Source organism: Lissotriton vulgaris, chromosome 1_1 (genome assembly GCF_964263255.1).
Source record: "Lissotriton vulgaris chromosome 1_1, aLisVul1.2, whole genome shotgun sequence".
In the NCBI taxonomy this organism is placed as follows: Eukaryota; Metazoa; Chordata; class Amphibia; order Caudata; family Salamandridae; genus Lissotriton; species Lissotriton vulgaris.
This window is the reverse complement of record NC_141685.1, coordinates 1,902,426,967-1,902,446,122: the sequence shown is the minus strand read 5'-3', so window position 1 is coordinate 1,902,446,122 and position 19,156 is coordinate 1,902,426,967. Positions and strand designations below refer to the sequence as shown.

At 45.8% G+C, this 19,156-nt stretch overlaps 1 protein-coding gene across 2 annotated transcripts in view; it reads left to right on the top strand.

Annotated features, from left to right (window-relative positions):
- The window catches only part of TWF1 (twinfilin actin binding protein 1), a 333,852-nt gene that overhangs the window by 225,331 nt on the left and 89,365 nt on the right, over positions 1 to 19,156 (top strand). Inside the window, exons 6-7 of one of the 2 annotated variants that reach the window (XM_086919528.1) lie at positions 3,229 to 3,249; positions 4,411 to 4,533. In XM_086919528.1, coding sequence (XP_086775654.1) covers positions 3,229 to 3,249; positions 4,411 to 4,533 — 144 coding nt within the window. The remainder of the gene's footprint in view (positions 1 to 3,228; positions 3,250 to 4,410; positions 4,534 to 19,156) is intronic. The other variant, XM_086919525.1, reaches the window with a different exon arrangement.

The window sequence follows — 19,156 nt, the reverse complement described above, 5'->3', positions numbered from 1 at the left end:
GCATACACACACACACGCGCCCATGCACGCACGCACATACATACATACAGAGACACCACCCCTGACTCATACACACACGCGCGCACACACACAAGTGCACCGAGGCCCCCCCTCCCCCTCCCCCGCCGTCACCGTCGCACACATACATACACACACATACATACACACACGCACACACGAGCATACACACACACAAGTGCACCAATCGCGCTCCAGCCTTTTGGAACTTACCTTACCTCAGCACGCGGCGCCCAACCTCCTGCTGGCGCGGCCCCGGGGCTTTACACCGCTCACAGGAGCCCCGGGCCGCGAGACGCTACGACTCCGCCTGCCTCCTCTTCCGGTGTGAACGTGGCCCCGCCCCCGTCACAGGCGACCGTGCCTGACTTCCGGGGCGGCCGCGAAATGAGTAGGCTTGTTTTTTTTTAGCAGTCGCATAATATGTTTCACATTCTGTTCACATACTTTTTACAGAAAATGTTAACGACATTGCTATTTAACTAATGCATGTTACATTGCCAGTATTTACAAGGCAGCTTGCCTAATTTATTTTTTAATACAGCTGTCTATTAATTGTAATGCACCAAATTGTAATAGTAATTGTTTTTTCTACCTTATTTTATTTTGTGACACACCTATTGACATTGTACAATGTACATTAAAGCCTTTTGATTGTGTTTTACTGAAATGCAAGTTTAATAACTGAAACACTTTGCTCTGATCCGTGGGTGTTAGCTGTGTGGGAATGCTTGCTTCGACCACAATGCTGCCTGTTTCAAGCACATAGGTGAGGTGGCTGCTTCTTTACCTCTTCAAATGCTCCCCTTTATTACCAGTATTTATGAACCGCTACACGCACGCCGGAGTCGATGCAGCAGCACTCCTGCTCTCCTGGCCACATACGCTCGCTAAAGCCCTGCAAGGAAGGGACTGAGGGCTTCATGGCTGCTAGCAGCACCCACTGCTATCTACCAGCAAATGTCGTGTGTGGAGTCACAAGTGACAACTTTCACATCCTATCTTCAAGACTTTTGGCCCTTAAAGACTCGCTCAAGCCCTTCTATAGATAAAATCGAACCGCCTTTAGCCTCACGGCTACATGTTGTAATAGCGAACACTATAAAATAAATTAAATTTTTTGAGGAGCATAGTCAAGGACAATTGTGGCACTATTTGTCGGCTGTTTGACATTACCTCGTGTATGGAACCAGGCACGCTCTTACTTTTGTGAAAGAAAGTGTCAGTGAGCAGACAGAGGGCCATAAACAAAAGGAAACAAAGAAATAAACAAGCATTGACAAAACGGGAACAGTTTTTCGTGCAAGCGAAAACTTTTGCTATTATTGGGGTCTTACAGTGTTGCACAGAAGTGGAGAGTAGTGAGTAGTGAGTGGTGAGTAGTGAGTGCAGAGTAGTGAGTGCAGAGTAGTGAGTGCAGAGTAGTGAGTGCAGAGTAGTGAGTGCAGAGCAGTGAGTAGTGAGTGCAGAGCAGTGAGTAGTGAGTGCAGAGCAGTGAGTAGTGAGTGCAGAGTAGTAAGTAGTGAGTGCAGAGTAGTGAGTGCAGAGTAGTGAGTGCAGAGTAGTGAGTGCAGAGTAGTGAGCGCAGAGTAGTGAGTAGTGAGCGCAGAGTAGTGAGTAGTGAGTGCAGAGTAGTGAGTGCAGAGTAGTGAGTGCAGAGTAGTGAGTGCAGAGTAGTGAGTGCAGAGTAGTGAGTGTGCAGAGTAGTGAGTGTGCAGAGTAGTGAGTGTGCAGAGTAGTGAGTGTGCAGAGTAGTGAGTGTGCAGAGTTGAGTGTGCAGAGTAGTGAGTGCAGAGTAGTGGGTGCAGAGTAGTGGGTGCAGAGTAGTGAGTGCAGAGTAGTGAGTGCAGAGTAGTGAGTGCAGAGTGAGTGTGCAGAGTGAGTGTGCAGAGTAGTGAGTGCAGAGTAGTGAGTAGTGAGTAGTGAGTGCAGAGTAGTGAGTGCAGAGTAGTGAGTAGTGAGTGCAGAGTAGTGAGTAGTGAGTGCAGAGTAGTGAGTGCAGAGTAGTGAGTGCAGAGTAGTGAGTGCAGAGTAGTGAGTGCAGAGTAGTGAGTGCAGAGTGAGTGTGCAGAGTAGTGAGTGCAGAGTGAGTGTGCAGAGTGAGTGTGCAGAGTGAGTGTGCAGAGTGAGTGTGCAGAGCATTGTGTGCAGAGCATTGTGTGCTGTTGAGTGCAGAGTGTTGTGTATTGGCAATGTTAATGACAATGCCGATTATTTGTGATTTAAAGAAAAAAAAATGTCATGAGCAATGCCAATAGCTCTACCTTTAATGATGCCGAGACCATTGCATTGCAAATGCTTGTTCCTGAAGTGATCAGTGGATCGGTGTCAACAAGACCTGGACTACACCTTGCTAGTTGCCTTTCCTGGAATGAGTCTTGGTCCATAAGTATTGTCTCTGAGGTCTTGAGAGCATTGAAAGTGACACAGTGGAGCTGCTTCCGAAAGTGGGAATTTAAAAACATTGTTTCTCTTTCAAGACCTCAGGAGCTGTCAGGGGGACCTCAGGGCAAAAGTGCACCTTCCTCATGTACAGCTTAATGCTTGCCCCTTTGTAGGATTTAGAGCGCCATAAAAAGACAGTCAGAAGGTAAAATCTTTGACCTGGGCAACTTCGCTTGGTGTAATCGACACATGCTCCATCGCATTTGGCCTGAAATCGCACCCAGGTCCCGGTCAACCGCTTCCATAGACGACCGTTGGTGCTTAGTTCTTTTTTGTGCTATTTTTAATTGAAACATTAAAATGCTTATTTACGATTTCCTATATTGGGTTTTTGTGGTTTTAGTGTAAAAAGTACTATTTTTTCTAATTTGGGATGTGGGTTGCTTGGTGGTTAGACTTTGTTACTGTTTTGGTACTGTGTAAATAATTTTCACAGTGCTCTAAATTAAGCCTGTCTGCCGTAGCTGCCAGGGGGTTGAGCTCAGGTTCGTTCAGTCATTTTGGGATTCACCCAGACAGGATCGTGTCCTTATTCCTTGCAGTGGGCAACTGCTCACCCCAAATAATAATACACTTTCTTGCACAGGCCAAGTTGAAGTTTGAAAACCACTGCCTTAATTAATACATTTGCTAGAAGAACGTGTTTATTATGCTACATTGTTGTACATTTCTGGTTCTAATATTTCTGATTTTGCTGTTTTGCAATGCGAAATTTGAATTATTTCATGAACTCAGTAGTTAGTCTGTTTTATTCTTTTCAAACAGGCTCCAGAGAAGAAACGTATGGTATGCAATAGGCAAACATAATTTATTTGACTCTGTATTTGGCGACTGTTTGTGGTGTTCCCGTTATGTGTTTTATTATATGTATTTCTGCATGAAACGTATGTGCAGTAAGTATCAGCCCTAAGAACATTTTGCCCAGACAGTTTTAATAAATTAACAATGTGTGCTGAAAATTGCTTGCTTTCAATCTCGATGTTTGGCCTGAACCTACATTTTTCTTATTGAATTTGAATTATGTGTATTTCATTCCAAATGAAAACGCCATCTAACTCCGGAATTACTGTTTTGTTAATAACTTAATACTTGCTGCATAAATGGTTGGGTAAGAGGTTGGTGCATGATATGTAGGATTAGCTAACCTTATCTCCATGATATATGGCGGCATCATGGTACTGAGGAGTTCCATTGCATTACATGGGGTGACGTCGTAGGCGGAGTGATACCATAGGACACAGAGGTACCTAGATTTCACCTCCTCATATGATAAGGTTCTGCTTATCCTTTGTAATACAAGAAATACAGTAATGCATGCAGTTCTAGTTTCAAAAGAAGCATGCTTTTTCATACTTGAAGGCGCATGATAAGGGGTGTGTGGACAGTTTGCATGGATCCACTTCCTTCAAGTCCCACCACCCCCTCCACTAAATTCTGGGTTCCTGTTCTTATGTCAAGTGAAAGGGTTGTTATTAAACAGTATTTGCATGAGTGCTGTTTAACGTAATACAGTATTTCACGGGAAAGGCAAAGAAAGGTATGGTCTTTAACGGCATTGAAGATACTGTGACTACAGCGCAACAGTGGTATCACCCTTACTCTACTCTAGCGTGAGCATGTCCTGGGGTTGGTTTTTACCAGCTGAACAAATAGGACAAAAAGACAGTCGCTGTGTTTAAAAAAAATATATATTGTTATAATTTCCTAGCATAGTATACTCAAACACACCACCACTCTCAGGTTTTTCTTTAATGTACTCCCACTCTTAGATGTCCAGTTGTCCATATAGGTGCTGCAGTATTTTTTTTCTTGCTATATACATAGGCACTTTATATTGGAACTGGATTTCACTGGATAGCCGCTATACAGTAGTGTACATTTAATAGCAGCATGAAATACATAAGGAATTCATTTTGGAATATTAATATGTTGATTTAACTGTTTTAGACACAAACAGATGGCGTAGACTCCAAACATCAGACTCTACAAGGAATAGCCTTCCCGGTTACCAAACAAGCCTTGCAGGCTTTGGAAAAATTAAAAAATAAAGAACTCAACTATGTACAGCTGGTAAGTAAGAATAATAGTTAATTGTTTTACTAAATATGCGATTTAATTTGTATTTTATTATAGACCATCATATTTACTTTTATATTCATCATAAAGAAAGAAAATGTAATGCAAATTAGTGAAGCCTTTACAACTTAGGTGCCATAAAACACATTGAAAACGACAGTACATGTCTCTAGTAAATACAAATATCCACCGAAAACCACATAATAAGGAGGGCACAGTTATTGTGACATTATGAGCAATCACAGACACAGGATAAGTCGATGAAGATCTAATAAAATGGATCATCCGTGAACCTAAAATGTTCTCGTGTATACTGGGGCACTATGTTGTTGTGTAAATTGTGGCCTCCATCATCATGCTCCAATCTCAGGTGCTTTTGTAGAAAGTGGCAGCCCCGTGTTTTAAACAGCCTGCTAATCCCAAAAGTACAAGAACCTCCAGCAAACCCAGAAATGCAGTTGTCTGGGTGAGCGGAAGCTGCAATCAATTCATTTCGGAGATGACCCTGAATACCGTGTCCCAGAACCTTTCTACCATAGTAGAGTATGAATTTAGTCTTTTTGCTAAGTCAGATAGCACAGTCACAGAGGCGTGCTGTCTCAACTGCATTTTCCAGATTGACACAGTGGCATCCTTGTGTAATACACCTGCATAGATAATTGAACCATGTCAGATGGTAAATCGGCAGAAATCAGCACTTTCTTCAGTGTATAAGGGGCGTCTCTCCAGTTTTCATCCGACAGTGTGCCCACATCCACCAGCCGTGCCTCCCACAGCTGACCCAAAACAATCAGGGAGTTGGGTCACTGATGTTCTGTAAATCGGGATGATCATCTTGCAATCATGTTTGCAGGTTGGTCTCCTGAAGTTAAGTGTATTGAACTCTGGGATAATATGTGATATGGGGTATGCTGTAGTTATATTTAATTTAATTTGTGATCTTTGTGATTCACAGATACTTGTATGTGCAGGTTTAGCTTAGAGGCAGCATTCTTTTTACTAGTATAAACAACGTTTTCAATTAATGAAAGTTGTTTTTCGTTTGTGAAAGGACCTATATAAATATTGTCAGGTGATTACATCTATTTCATATGACGTGATTGCTGCAGTTTTCTAGTTTTGTGAATTGCAAAACCTGGAATTCTAATCTTAGGCGAGGTCAGTTTACCACCTCATTCAGTGAGTCAAACCCCTGAAGATAAATTTAGGTATCTCTAATAGATTCAATTTTGTGGTTTAAGGGGAGAGAAATTGACCCTGAACTATATTTTTCTACACAACAAAAGTAAACACTTCTCCCAGCAACCATCTATTTACTATTCTCATAGCAAATTTTCACATACAACAAGCAGGCATGCCATGAGTCAGTTCTGTCACTGTGTTAGCTCAACAGTACCTTTAACCAAATGTGTCAGCATGGTTTGTGGGGGTTTTAAGTAATCACCATTCAGATATTTTGCATAGCAATGTGACAGAGTAACTTCAATGATACAGAATTCCAAGCCATTATGTTCATAAATCTTGTGCTGCCTTCTCACCCAGACAATGGCCTAACGATACCTTTTCTTGTGATTGTCTATGCATGGAAATGATGGAGCACTTGTGCATTCATGTGCCCCCGCCAACCCTCAAAATGCCCACACAGCTTCCAAAATCAAGACATAGCTCTTATAGGCACACAGCGGTGCTGGGCAACTCCTCGCCTTCAGGCAGTCAGGCCCTGCCCCTGTTGAGGTTTCTGCTGGGTTTAAGGCCCATTTCTGAGTGACATATTAAGCATCCGCTTTATCCTGCAAGCAGTTTCTATTGTCCATTACCTTCGGAATTGTGTATATCTCATATGCTCACTGGGTTATTGAGTCACACACAGATTTAGGGGCATCCGAGATCAATATGCTGGCTTCCGGTGGAGAGATGTATAGTCTTTAAAATAGTTTATATCTGCTTTAAAGCTTTGCATAGTTCTGGCCTGACTTTTATCAGTAAATATTTTCCTGATAATATTCCACCAGAAACCCTTGATCTTCTTCAGCTTATCTGCTTCAGATCCACTCAAAAAAGACATTTCATCAATGAGGCAGATCATTTGTAGAAAGAATCTGGAATTCTCTTCCCTTAAACTTAAGGTGTCAAACCAATCTGTCTTTACGAAACTCCTCAAGACATACCTGTTCACTCCATATGTGAGTATATATTCCCAGCACCAAACTTATTTGGTAATCATGCTCTTTAGAAACACTTAAATAAATAAGCTGCCTCCTGCATCCCTCTCTTCCCTCTGTGCCTGGGGCGTAGGAAGGGGGGTGCGGTGGATGCGGGCTGCCCCGGGTGTCATCACTGAGGGGGATGACAAAATGGCAAAAAAATGTGTTTTAAACACCTATTTTTGCCATTTTGTCACCCCCCTCAGTGATGACACTTGTCACCCCGCCTTGACAAAATGGAAAAAATATGTGATTGAAACACATATTTTTGCCATTTTGTCAAGCTGGGGGTGACAAGAAATTTCCACACCGGGTACCACCTGACCTTGCTACGCCACTGCCTGTGCCCTCTGTATTCTGTTTACTACCTTCTTGCTTTGCTCTCTTTTTTCAGCACTTTCTCTTCACTTTCTTTTTCTCCCACTCTTTCTACAACATTTTCCCCACTCTCCCTGTTGCCTTCTGCTCCGAAGCCGCCACCAGAGTCATTCCAATTTGACATACCTGGATGCAAAAAGTAGAAAATAACAACACTTCCTTCTTCAGTTCAGTGACAACAATGGGTAAATATGTATCTTTAGCAAACTGTGTGTCATGGGAACAAAGGAGAATTCATGCTGAGACGACATTGAGTCATTATTCAGAGAAAAGAGTGTTCTAACTTGCCCCCGCTTCTCCTTGATCAGGTGCCATTACCGCCTTCCCAATCTATCCTACCTATTTGCATGCTGCACGGCATATACAGCTAGCAAAAATTGTAGCAAGCATGATAAAATCTCTTCATAATCATGTTGGGAAACTGTTAGACTTGGCATCTTTGGCGTGATTTCCCATGACTTTTTGCCTCTACCGCCTATATTTTTGATGCTGTGCTGGATTTCGTTTTTGCTGGCTTAGACGTTTTTGGGCACTTTGCCACTGCCTATCATTGTCAAAGTGCAAGTGCTCCCTGTGTAAATTATTGTTACAATTGGTTCTCCCTGATTGACATATTTGATTTACTGGTAAGTCCCTAATAAAGTGCACTGATGTGTGCCAGGGCCTGTAAATCAAAGGCTACTAGTGGGCCTGCAGCACTGATTGTGTCACCCACATGAGTAGCCCTGAAAAAGTATCTCAGACCTGCCACTGCAGTGTCTGTGCGCAGTTGTTAACTGCAATATCGACTTGGCAAGTGCACCCCCGTACCTGGCCCTAACCTGCCCTTTTTCTTGCATGTCAGGCACCCCTATGGTGGACTTAAGGTACACCCCTGAGCAGGGTGCAGTGTGTGAAAGGTAGGACATGTACTAGTGTGTGTGACATTTCCTGATAGTGAAATACTTCCAATTTCGTTTTTCACCATTGAAAGGATATCTTGCCCCATAGGATAGAATGGCAAATTCTTTATAACGTCTTATAAGTATAACTTCCCATTGGGACAAAATAGAGAAATAAAGTTTAGGCTCTCTGAGCTCAGAATTTATTAACACATCTTTTCGTAAAGATGTTTTCAAATTATGTGTGTGAAAATGCCACTTTTAGGAAGTAAGGAACAACCACTACTCAGTAAGGCTGAGTCAATATAGAATAAACCAAAATAAGTACCAGTACTGAACACTATTTGCCTCTTACTAAATTATTGGTACCAATGCAAGTCTGTCACAGGTTGTTCCATACAACATCAATTTCACCAAAACTTTTTATTTTAAATTCTTTAGCTTATTTTGCAATAAATATTTACACATACAGATGAGTAATCCATGAAACAAATACAACGAATACAAAAAACCATTACCTCATAGTTGCGCTACTACTCAAAAGACACCAAACCCACTCAATTTGCTCTTTCATCCATTCAACATTCATTCCTGACACATAACCCACTCCACAGACTTATCAAGTTCACCAGCGGGTTAAGCCTCATTCATTTACATTTTTTTTAGAGAGACGAAACCCAAAGGGGAACACTACGCATGTTGCCAAACAACAATGCACTCTACTACCAGATTAAATAAAGAGATGCACCGACACATATCCACATAGTTCCCAAAGAATAAAGTGCATAACAACTTAATTTGATATATGCTTGTCTGACTAAACAATGCGCTAGGTCGACGCGTTTCGAACCCTTTTGAATGACAGGGTTCTCCTCCGGACCATCAAAAATCTAAAAAAGAAGAAAAAGAAACACATGCTCTTACTACTCTGAACAAAAATATACAACAACGGCAGCATGCCCGCACCCAGCCGGTGCAGTGGTTGCTTACCTTATTCAAAAGTGAAAGTCTGCTCAATAGATCAATTCTAAGTGTGTCTGAAAGTCAAAAATCAAAGAGAACTCATAAGGCAAAATAATTAACCTACAGGCGTCAGCCCTACGTCAAAGAATGCAGTCCAAAAGATGAATGGAAGGAAAGCTTACATAGTGGTGTAGTTTATTATCCGTGTGACTTCAGCTTCAATCATGAAATAAAGATTCCGATGACATCTATCAATCTATGGGGCAAGCAGGTGAAATCTTGTAAACCCAGAACGTTTTGAATCCTCCATGTAATGACTGCTCAAACTTTGTTTAGCACTAGACATACCAGTTCGATCTCACAATGTGGCATCCAGTTGTTTGGAGGGCTTCTTAACAAATTCCCCATTTAATGCCAAAAATCTGAAACAGTAAAGAAGACTACAGTTAGAGGAAAGCAAACCATCAACTCCTCTCATATCTTTAGCATGATAGATCTGCCCATTTCAATTCCCGATTGCGTAATTACCCAGGGCCGCTTGCCTGCGCCTACATAAAAGCGTCAAACTAGCGTCAAATCAGTCCTGAGCTCATGCGTTCCCGCTGAGCAAAGAAAACCTGCGAGCTGCCAGCCCCAAGGCGTTGCCTAGCGACCAAGTCAGCCCTCTGAGAAATAGCAAGGGAGCTGCGGCCCCTCCCAGCAGGACACCGCACTGCAAAATTAGGAGTGACAAGGACGCTCTTATCCCCAGCCAAAGCAGCGCTCCGCAACCTCGGCTCGGCACCCCTCCCCCCTGCCCCGTGTACCAGTGTCGAAGAATAAAGACAGAGCACCTTTGCCCCGGAAAGCCACTTGGCGGGCTTCCTTGACCCTGACCAGAACCCCAAGGGCTTTCATTTCACTCTGGACCTGGCTGCCGCCTTTGCTGCGTGGCTTGGCCCTAACCAGCGTCCCAGAGCTTCCCTCGCAGCTTGGACCTGCCAGCCAGGTTGTTACCGTATCCCTGCGCACTTGCCCCGACAGAAGGCTTTGGGGGTGGGCCCTTCCTTCAGCAAAGGGCTACTAACCTCATTTACTGATTGTCCACGTCGCCACTCCGCAACACCAGCATACAAGGAAGTGCCCTTGACTGGATCTGCTCATTCTTCGCTGGCAGAACCCAAAGAATTAGATTACCACCTTTCCTCTCCGAATCCACGAAATCTACTGTGGAGTACCCAAAGGATCATTGCTCAGCCCCATGCTCTTCAACATCTACATGGCCCCCCGCGCAGCCATCGTCAGACAGCACGGACTCAGCATAGTATCCTACGCTGATGCCATCCAGCTCATCCTCTCCCTCACCAAGGACCCCATCACCACCAGACTCAACTTCCAGGAAGGAATGAAGGACCTTACATCCTGGATGAACAGCAGCTTGCTAAAGCTCAACTCGAAGAAGACAGAGGTCCTAGTCCTCGGACCCTCCCCCTCTTCATGGGACAACACCTGATGGCCGTCCGCCTTCCGCAGCCCTCCCACGGACCACGCCCGGAACCACGGCATCGTACTAGACTCCTCCCTCTCTACAACTCGACCGGTCAACGCCGTCGCCACCAGTTGGTCTACACCCTCTGCATCCTCCAAAAGACCTTCAAATGGATCCCCTCCAAAAGGCAGCCACCCATGCACTCATAACCAGCAGACTGGACTACGGAAACACCCTCTATGCCAGGATCAACAAGTCGCTGCTCCCTCAAGCTCTAGACCATACAGAACACCGCAGCCAGACTCGTCCTCAGCATCCCTCGACACGAACACATCACCCAACACCTACAGAACCTCCACTGGCTCCCTGTTGAGAAGATAGTCACTTTTAAGATACTCACTCCTACAAATGCCTCCACAACACCGGACCCCAATACCTCAATGAAAGAATCTCCTTCCACCGACCTAAGAGAAACCTTCAATCGTCTGACCTCGCCCTCACTAATACCCCATGCTTCTGCAGAGCCAGAACAGGTGCCAGAGCCTTCTCCTACATCGCGGCCAAGACCTGGAATGAGCTCCCGATCGATAACATCTTGAGGGGAGGAAACGGACGCGCTCCAGTCGTTGGACGCTCTGCGCCCTCCCGGCATACTTAAGGAACGGGAAACAGCTCCCCGGTGATTTTCCCAGAAATCTACCCCTGAGGCGGAAAGCCGGGGGCTAAACAGTTTACTTTGAGTGCGCCCTAATCTTTGGTCAGATCACAAATATACTGCATATGTTGGTTTTAAAAATTGTTAATATTTTAACGGTGTGTTTTTAACATACTTGCATGCACGTTGGGTGAGATCTAAGTCGCGCCAACGACCTGAGGCATTTGACAATATTCTAGGTGCAGCCGTCTAGGGGCTGTCACCGGAATCACAAACCCCTCGGACGCCATCTTGAGGGGAGGAAACGGACGCGCTCCAGTCGTTGGACGCTCTGCACCCTCCTCACATCTTCCCACCAATATGCATAAAAGTAGTCAGCCATCTCGGCCGCGCAGCGGACGGGCGCAGCGGGCGCGCCGGCGGCGCGCCGAAGGCGCGCCAAAGGCAAGCCCGTCTGCGCCCGTCCGCGACCTTACGCGGACCGGGGCTAGTACCCCTGGTCAGAACATCATTGACCAGAGGGGGAGAATAACCTACATGAAGCAAGCACTTCTACATCTGCGCATGGCACCGCAACCGGAATGCTTGCACATGCTGCATGTGGAGGTATGGCCCTCGAGGTGTGAGAGTTGTGGCTACACAATCCACAGAGACATTAAGTCGGGTAGCGATGGCAATAAAATTTCTGCCGTTCTATTGAACTGTCGATCGTTGAAATGTCACAGCTTGCACATTTATGATATGTTAATGGATGATGCCCCTGACCTAGTTTTCCTGACGGAAACCTGGTTGGACGAGCAATCCCTCCCTGACATTATTGAGGCCCTCCCCGCCGGATATAACATTCTCCAAATTAATAGGGGGATTCAGAGGGGAGGGGGGATAGCCATCATCCATAAAACGGAACTGATATGTTCACTTGAACCGGCGGCCATTAACAATTGTGAAGTCGGGCTCTTCTCTATTTTGGCTGGCCCAAATTGCACCATTAAGGGTTTTCTTATTTATCGTCCTCCCGGTATGGCTACCACGTTTATTGAGAGTCTCCTCGAGGCTATAACGCTTTCTGCCTTACGTCATAATAAGTTTATGATTGTTGGAGACCTCAATATACACTTGGATGATGTTAATTGCCGCGAGGCTGTGTCCCTGATTAATTCTCTCAGAGCTTTGATGTTTGGTCTGGCTGATAATAGAGCCACACATCAAGCTGGGCACCTGCTGGACCCTATTTTTGCTAATTGGGAAGATATAATTGTATCGGCCCCGATTAAGATCTTGTGGTCAGATCACTATGTGATCCCCTTCACATTTAGAAGGCAGCCCAATAGGGTGCCGTTGCAGAAATTCACTGCAGTTAAACGTAGGGACTGGAGGAAATTTAGCCATGAGGCTTTCAATCTAACCCTAGAACAGGACCCCCCTAAGTTCAGTGATAATTTGGCTGAGGCATGCAGGAGGTATGATGATTGGGTCGAGAGTGCCCTCGATAAAGTGGCCCCCTGGACTCAAAAAGCTATGGCACGGAGAACTAAATCCGCCCCATGGTTCACTGCCGAGCTGCGTGCCGCTAAAACTAAATGCAAGACTCTGGAACGGAGGTGGAGAGTGGAATTTGCCCCCTCATTACGGGAAGTCTACAAAAAGGAACTAAAGTCCTATCACTGGCAGATTAGGAAATCTAAAAGAGACTACTATCATCGGAGGATTGACGGTTCAGAGAATACCTCCAGAGAGCTTTTCATGATCTTGAAGGAATTGTCTGCCCCGCTAGTGAATTCAGGAGATGCCCCCTCATCGACAGAGTCATGTAACGAGATAGCGGACTTCTTTGTGGGGAAAGTAGAAAAGATCTACTCGTCGTTTCAGTCTATCTCACAATCCACAATCCCGTTAGTTCCCTGTCATGTAACTCAGGCAAAAAAATATCTTGAGGAATTTGTGGTCCCCAGAGCGGAGGAGCTAACCAGTATTTTACTGGATATTCACTCTGGCTCCCCCCTGGATGTGGCCCCTGCGAGGATCCTTCGCAAACATCTCACTCAGGTAACGGAGCACATAGGGAATATGGCCTCACTATCCTTCCGTGAATGCCTGGTTCCTGACAGTTGGAAACTAGCACAAGTTGTCCCTATAAAAAAGAAAGCCCATATTAGTATGACACAACTGGATAATTTAAGACCTATCTCTCTCCTTCCCTTTTGCGCGAAGGTAGTAGAGAAACTAGTTAACCAACAGTTGGTGGGCTTTGTTGAGGAAAATAAACTCCTCCACGTGTCTCAATCGGGATTTAGGGCCAAACATTCAACTGAGACCGCCCTTCTTTTTTCTACAGAACTGTTGCGGAGCAGGGTGGATGAGGGTCACACGGCCGCCTTGGTCCTATTGGACCTAAGTGCGGCCTTTGACACCGTGTCACACCCAGTATTACTAGGCCGCCTAAGCGAGAAGGGAATAACTGGTCCCGCTCATAAGTGGCTGGTCTCCTTCCTCACGAACAGGAGATTTCAAGTGCTCTGTCCTCCCTGTAAGTCCAGTGTAAGATGTCTTAAACAAGGGGTTCCTCAGGGCTCGATTTTGAGCCCTACATTATTCAATCTCTATATGGAACCCCTTGCCAAACTGGTAGAGTCATATGGGATTGATATTGTCTCATATGCAGATGATACACAACTGGTGATCAATTTGTCCCGTGATCCAGTTGTGGAGGCTGAGAAATTTTCGACCTGTTTGGTGGCACTTGATGGGTGGATGAAGCAGAATTACCTCCGCCTTAATGGTAATAAGACAGAGGTCCTTATTGTTGGTTTCTACCCATCTATCTGGACTTCCGCCTGGTGGCCGGCTGAATTGGGCACTGTCCCCGCCCCGGTAGACTCAGTCAAAAACTTGGGGATTCACCTGGACTCTAACCTTGACTACACTAAACATGTTAACAATATTGTTGGCAAATGTTATGGCATTCTGAAAGTCTTGAGGAAGATCCTCGACTTATTGCCTCCCAACTCCAGGAAAACAATGGTCCACGCATTAGTTACCTCCCATTTAGATTATGGGAATTCCCTCCTTTGTGGACTCAGTCAAAAAGGCCTTATACAGCTGCAACGCGTTCAGAACGCTGCTGCTAGGCTGGTTCTGAATCTCCCTAGGAGGGCGTCTGGGAAGAATGCCCTGCGCAGCCTACATTGGCTCCCTGTTAGGGAGCGCATCAAATTTAAAACTATGTGTATCACTCATCGCATAGCTCATAAAAAAGCACCTTTGTATCTTCAGGATTTGCTCCCCATCTATCGTCCCTCACGCCATCTCAGGTCAATGGGTTGTATGCTACTAGTGGTCCCTCGAATCCACAGAGCCAGGATGGGGGGTCGGTCGTTTAGATATCTGGCCAGTAAGGACTGGAATGACCTGCCCATCGAATGGAGGATGGAACCATCTGAAGCAAGGTTCAGACAGAAGCTGAAAACCTTTCTTTTCCCCAAAGCTTATTAGTGTAGTTTTTCTTGCGGCAGTGCCTGGGCTGTCCCTCTGCTAGCCGGCTGTGGGAGGATTACTGGGAGTCTCAGCGCGGGGACGCACTGTTCTTTGTGCAACCATGCGCTTAATAAATGTTATTAATAATAATAATAATAACAGATGCTCCCCTCCCTGAACATCTTCAGGAAGACACTCAAGACCTGGCTCTTCGACTGACCGGAGCTGCATACCCCCCACCCCCTAGCAGCTTGAGACCCTCACGGGTGAGTAGCGCGCTTACATTTCCCATGATTGATTGATTGATCCACGTCACAGGGATTTCAGGTACACAGGCCTACTTGGTGTTCCTAAGTGGGAAGGCTTGTTCAGTTGGGAACTGATTACTGTTATCGATCTATGTGCTGTGATTGCTAAGAACTGATTACCGTTATAAAGCCATGTTAGAATTGGGGGTCTCTAGTTAGGTACTTGTGACAAATAGTGACCCTCTCCTCTAGTCAGGATAAGGGGATTACACTCCTAAATTAACCCCTACTCACCCCCTTGGTAGCTTGGCACGAGCAGCAAGGCTTTATCTCGGAGGCTTTGTAAGTTAAGCATTTGTGACCACACACAGTAACCCAGTGACAACACTACAAATGGACACCACATAAGGTTTTTATATAAAGAATAAGTATATTTTATATAGAGTTACCACAAGACCAATAACAACACAAATAATCCACAGTTCTATTAGAATTCAAGAGTTCTGGTTAAAAAGGCTTAAATCAAGGTTCTATGCAAGTCAGTAGCCCGGTCTGGCTACAGTGTTGTTGAAATAACACAGAGTCTAACAAATCCAGCGGACAGCGTCGGTACGGGCCCACTCAAATGTCAACAGACTCAGTCACAGTACCTTTTACTTGAGGCAGCCGGCACGGATGTGCAAACCGGTTCCGGGTTTCGTCGCGGTGCAGAAAAGAAAGCATTGCAGGACACGTTGTCCCTCAATGCGGTGCAGGCGGCGGCCCGTTGACAGAGTCGGTGGATACAAGGCGTGCGTTGCTTCGATGCGCTGCTTGCAGCTTGCGGTGCGGCGACAGAGCAAGAGTTCGGGAGCTGGCATCGATCAGTCCAGACAGCGGTGCGAGTCGGGCGGTGCGTCTGGAAGCGTGCGAGGCAGTGCCCAACTCCGGTGCGTTTGTAGGACTCGAAGTCAGCAGCAGTGACCGTGTCGGTCAGACCAGTACAAGTCGGTGTAGCGAGGCGTTGCACGTCGCGGTGTCCACCAGTCGCAGTGCAGACAATGGCTCGGTGATGGTGTCAGGACGGAGTCGGTGAGCTCAGAGCTTGCGTTGTTCGAGGCAGACGTTGCTTGATGAGGTGCCTGCAGGCCACCTGGCCTTGCGTGAGAGTTGGTCACATCTCCCTGCCTCTGTAGCCACTGAAACAGCGTTTCCGGCAGCAATCCACAAAGGCTGGTGAAGTCTACTTGGTCCTGAGACTTCGGACAGGGGGCAAGCTCTCTTCCAAGCCCTTGGAAATCTTTTCACAAGTTGAAAGTAAAGTACACAAAGTTCTTTCTTCTCTATTTGGCAGTCAGGCAACCACTGCAGGCCAATCCCCCAAGCAGCACTTCAGCTTGGGAATAGTCTCTCCTCAGTTTCCTCAGGTTCCTCTCCTCGGCAGAGGTTTCGTCTTATAAGTCCAGAAGTGATCTACGTTCATGGGATCAGGGTCCCAATATTTATACCCAAAATCCTTTGTTCTCTGAGGGGAGAGGGGCCTGTGCCCAGTCCAAACCAGTTCTGAAGCACTCTGTTTACCAGACTTCTCCTTTCCTTTCACAGTGCAGGGCAGGAACATCAGACGCCCCACAGGAGGTGGAGCCAGCATTGTGGAAGGCAAGTTCATTCCTGGAGCACCTTTGTTGACAGTCTTCCTTCTCTTCTTTCAGTTTGCAGGGCAGAGACATCAGACGTACCACAGGGGGTGGAGCCGGCATTGTAGAGGGAAGGCCCAGCCCTATTCAGGTCCCAGGTGCAACTCCTCCCTCTCATCTAGATGCAGATCTCTCTATTCACAACTGGGCTGCCCTAGCCTGTCTCCTGGAATCCCCCAGCCCTGTCGCTCACAAAACCAGATGAAGGAATACACAACCTCTCAGAGGCAGGCTTAAATGTTTAGGCAAGCAAATATTTACTTTCTAAAAGTGGTATTTGCAAACACAGAATATTAAAATAAACTTCACTAAAAGATGTATTTTATTATTCTGAGTCCAGGCATACTAAACTCGAATTTCTACCATATTCTCCGAGTTTGTTAGGATTATAAACATGTAATAATCTACAGCCCAATCTGGCCTATGGAGAACAGGTAGCATTGCAATAGTGAAAAACAAAAATGGCTGTAATTCACTATTGGGACATGCCACACACATCAGGAATTGTCCTACCTTATGCCTACAATGCACCTTGCCCGTGGGCCTACCATAGGGGTGACTAATATGAAGAAAGGGGAAGGTTTAGAGACTGACAAGTGGGTGCACTTGTCCAGTCAGCATGACAGTACCAGACTACACACAGGTTCTGCAATGGCAGACCTTAGACACGTTTTACAAAGCCGCTTCTGCGGGTTGCACAACCAGTGCTGCAAGCCCACTAGCAGCATTTGGAATTACACGCCCTGGGCACACTCCGTGCACTGTACTAGGGTCTGACAAGTAAACCAAACATCCAATCATGGAACCACTAATCAATACATCAATTTACAGTAGCGAGCACTCGCACTGTGGCACTGGACAGCAGTGGCACAATGCCCAAAGCATCTAACACCATCAAAAAGACAGGAGGCAACAGCAAAAATGGAAGGGAGACCCAAGCCAATGGTGCGAGGTTTAACAAGCCATAAGAACTGACTACCATTATAACGCCATACCCGATCTATGTCCTGTGATTGCTAAGAACTGTTTACCTTCCAAAGTCAGTATTGACCAATGTGATCCATTGTTCTGATGTATTGCAGTATATAATACAAAAGCTTTATGTTTACATAAAACCTTGTGTGGAGACCCTTTTGTGGTGTGCCCAGTGTGTCACTGGTGTGTGTGGGCGTTGCGCAAACGTTTTGCACATTGCCTCTGGGATAGGCCTGATTGCTCTGCAAACCTACCAAGGGGGTGAGCAGGGGTTATCATGGGTGTGTAACTCCCTTGACCTGACTAGAGTGGTGGGTACTACCTGGCTTAGGTGCATACCCTAGCCAACCAAAAACCCAATTTCTAACAGAGACTTAAATGTCAGCACTTGTGTGCAGGGACAGACCTCACAGGGTAGTGAAGAGTGCAAGTGCATACAGTTGTACAGCGGATAGCTCGATCCGAACTCTCCAAATGAAGACACAGGCTTACCTTTTTATTGAAGTTGGACACAACCATTGTAGACGAACACTGGAGGGGGAAAAACCCAAAGGCTAAACCATCATTGTCACACATGTACAACACTACATTCATCGGATGGGGTAGCATGTGTTCTGTTATGATGGGTGCTTGTGACTCATTTGGATTTACGGGCTGACAGTGAAGACATTGTTCAATGGTGTCTTCTACCACTTGATCTAGTCCTGAAAAAACAGACTTTAGTTGATGTTTGGTCCGCAAAATTCCTTGATGCCTGACATGGGCCGCTGCACAGGCTGCTGGTCTAGGTCTTGGGGAAGAACTAACTGATTCCCACTCAAGAGCCACACAACGGGCATTACATGTAACTTGTGGCCCACATGGTGCAAAGATCAAAGAGTTAGTTGGGAATAAGTAGTGCGCACAAACACATTTTCTAATAGCTGCCTCCATTTACTTTGCTTCATTGCACTTACAGCCATTTGAAGGTACTCACCAGCAGCAGCACCTGACAGAATATCTCCTAGAGACATTGACCTCTCCTTTATAAAACATACATATTCCTCAATTTTTACAGCTTGGATCATTCCTTGAATGGTTGCAGGACGAGGATATCTAAACTGCTGCATTCTTTGATCCTGGCCGATAGCTCACAGAGAATGAATATTCTTGGAGCTGAAGTGTTGGAAATGGCCCTTTTTGCAGGGTTATCCCCAAACTTCTCTCTTCTTCCTCCCTTGTTTTTCCTGACTTATGGTTGTTGGCAATAGGACTCTGGGCACTTTACCACTGCTGATTAGTGCTAAAGTGCATATGCTCTCTGTATAAATTGTTATTGTGATTGGTTATCCATGATTGGCATATTTGGTTTACCAGTAGGTCCCTAGTAAAGTGCACTGAGTGTGCCAGGGCTGGTGATTTAAATGCTACCAATGGGCCTGCAGCACTGATTGTGCCACCCACAGGAGTAGCCTTAAAATGGTGTCTCAGGCCTGCCACAGCAGTGCCTGTGTGCAGTTGCTAACTGCCATGCTGACTTGACCAGTATCCACACTGGCCAGGCCTAACCCTTCCCTTTCTGTACACATTGGACACCCCTATGGAAGGCCCTAGGTTCCCCCCTGGGCAGGGTGCAGTGTATGTGAAAGGTAGAGCATGTAGTAGTGTGGGTGACATGCTCTGGTACTGAATTACAGCCTTTTTCGTTTTTCACTA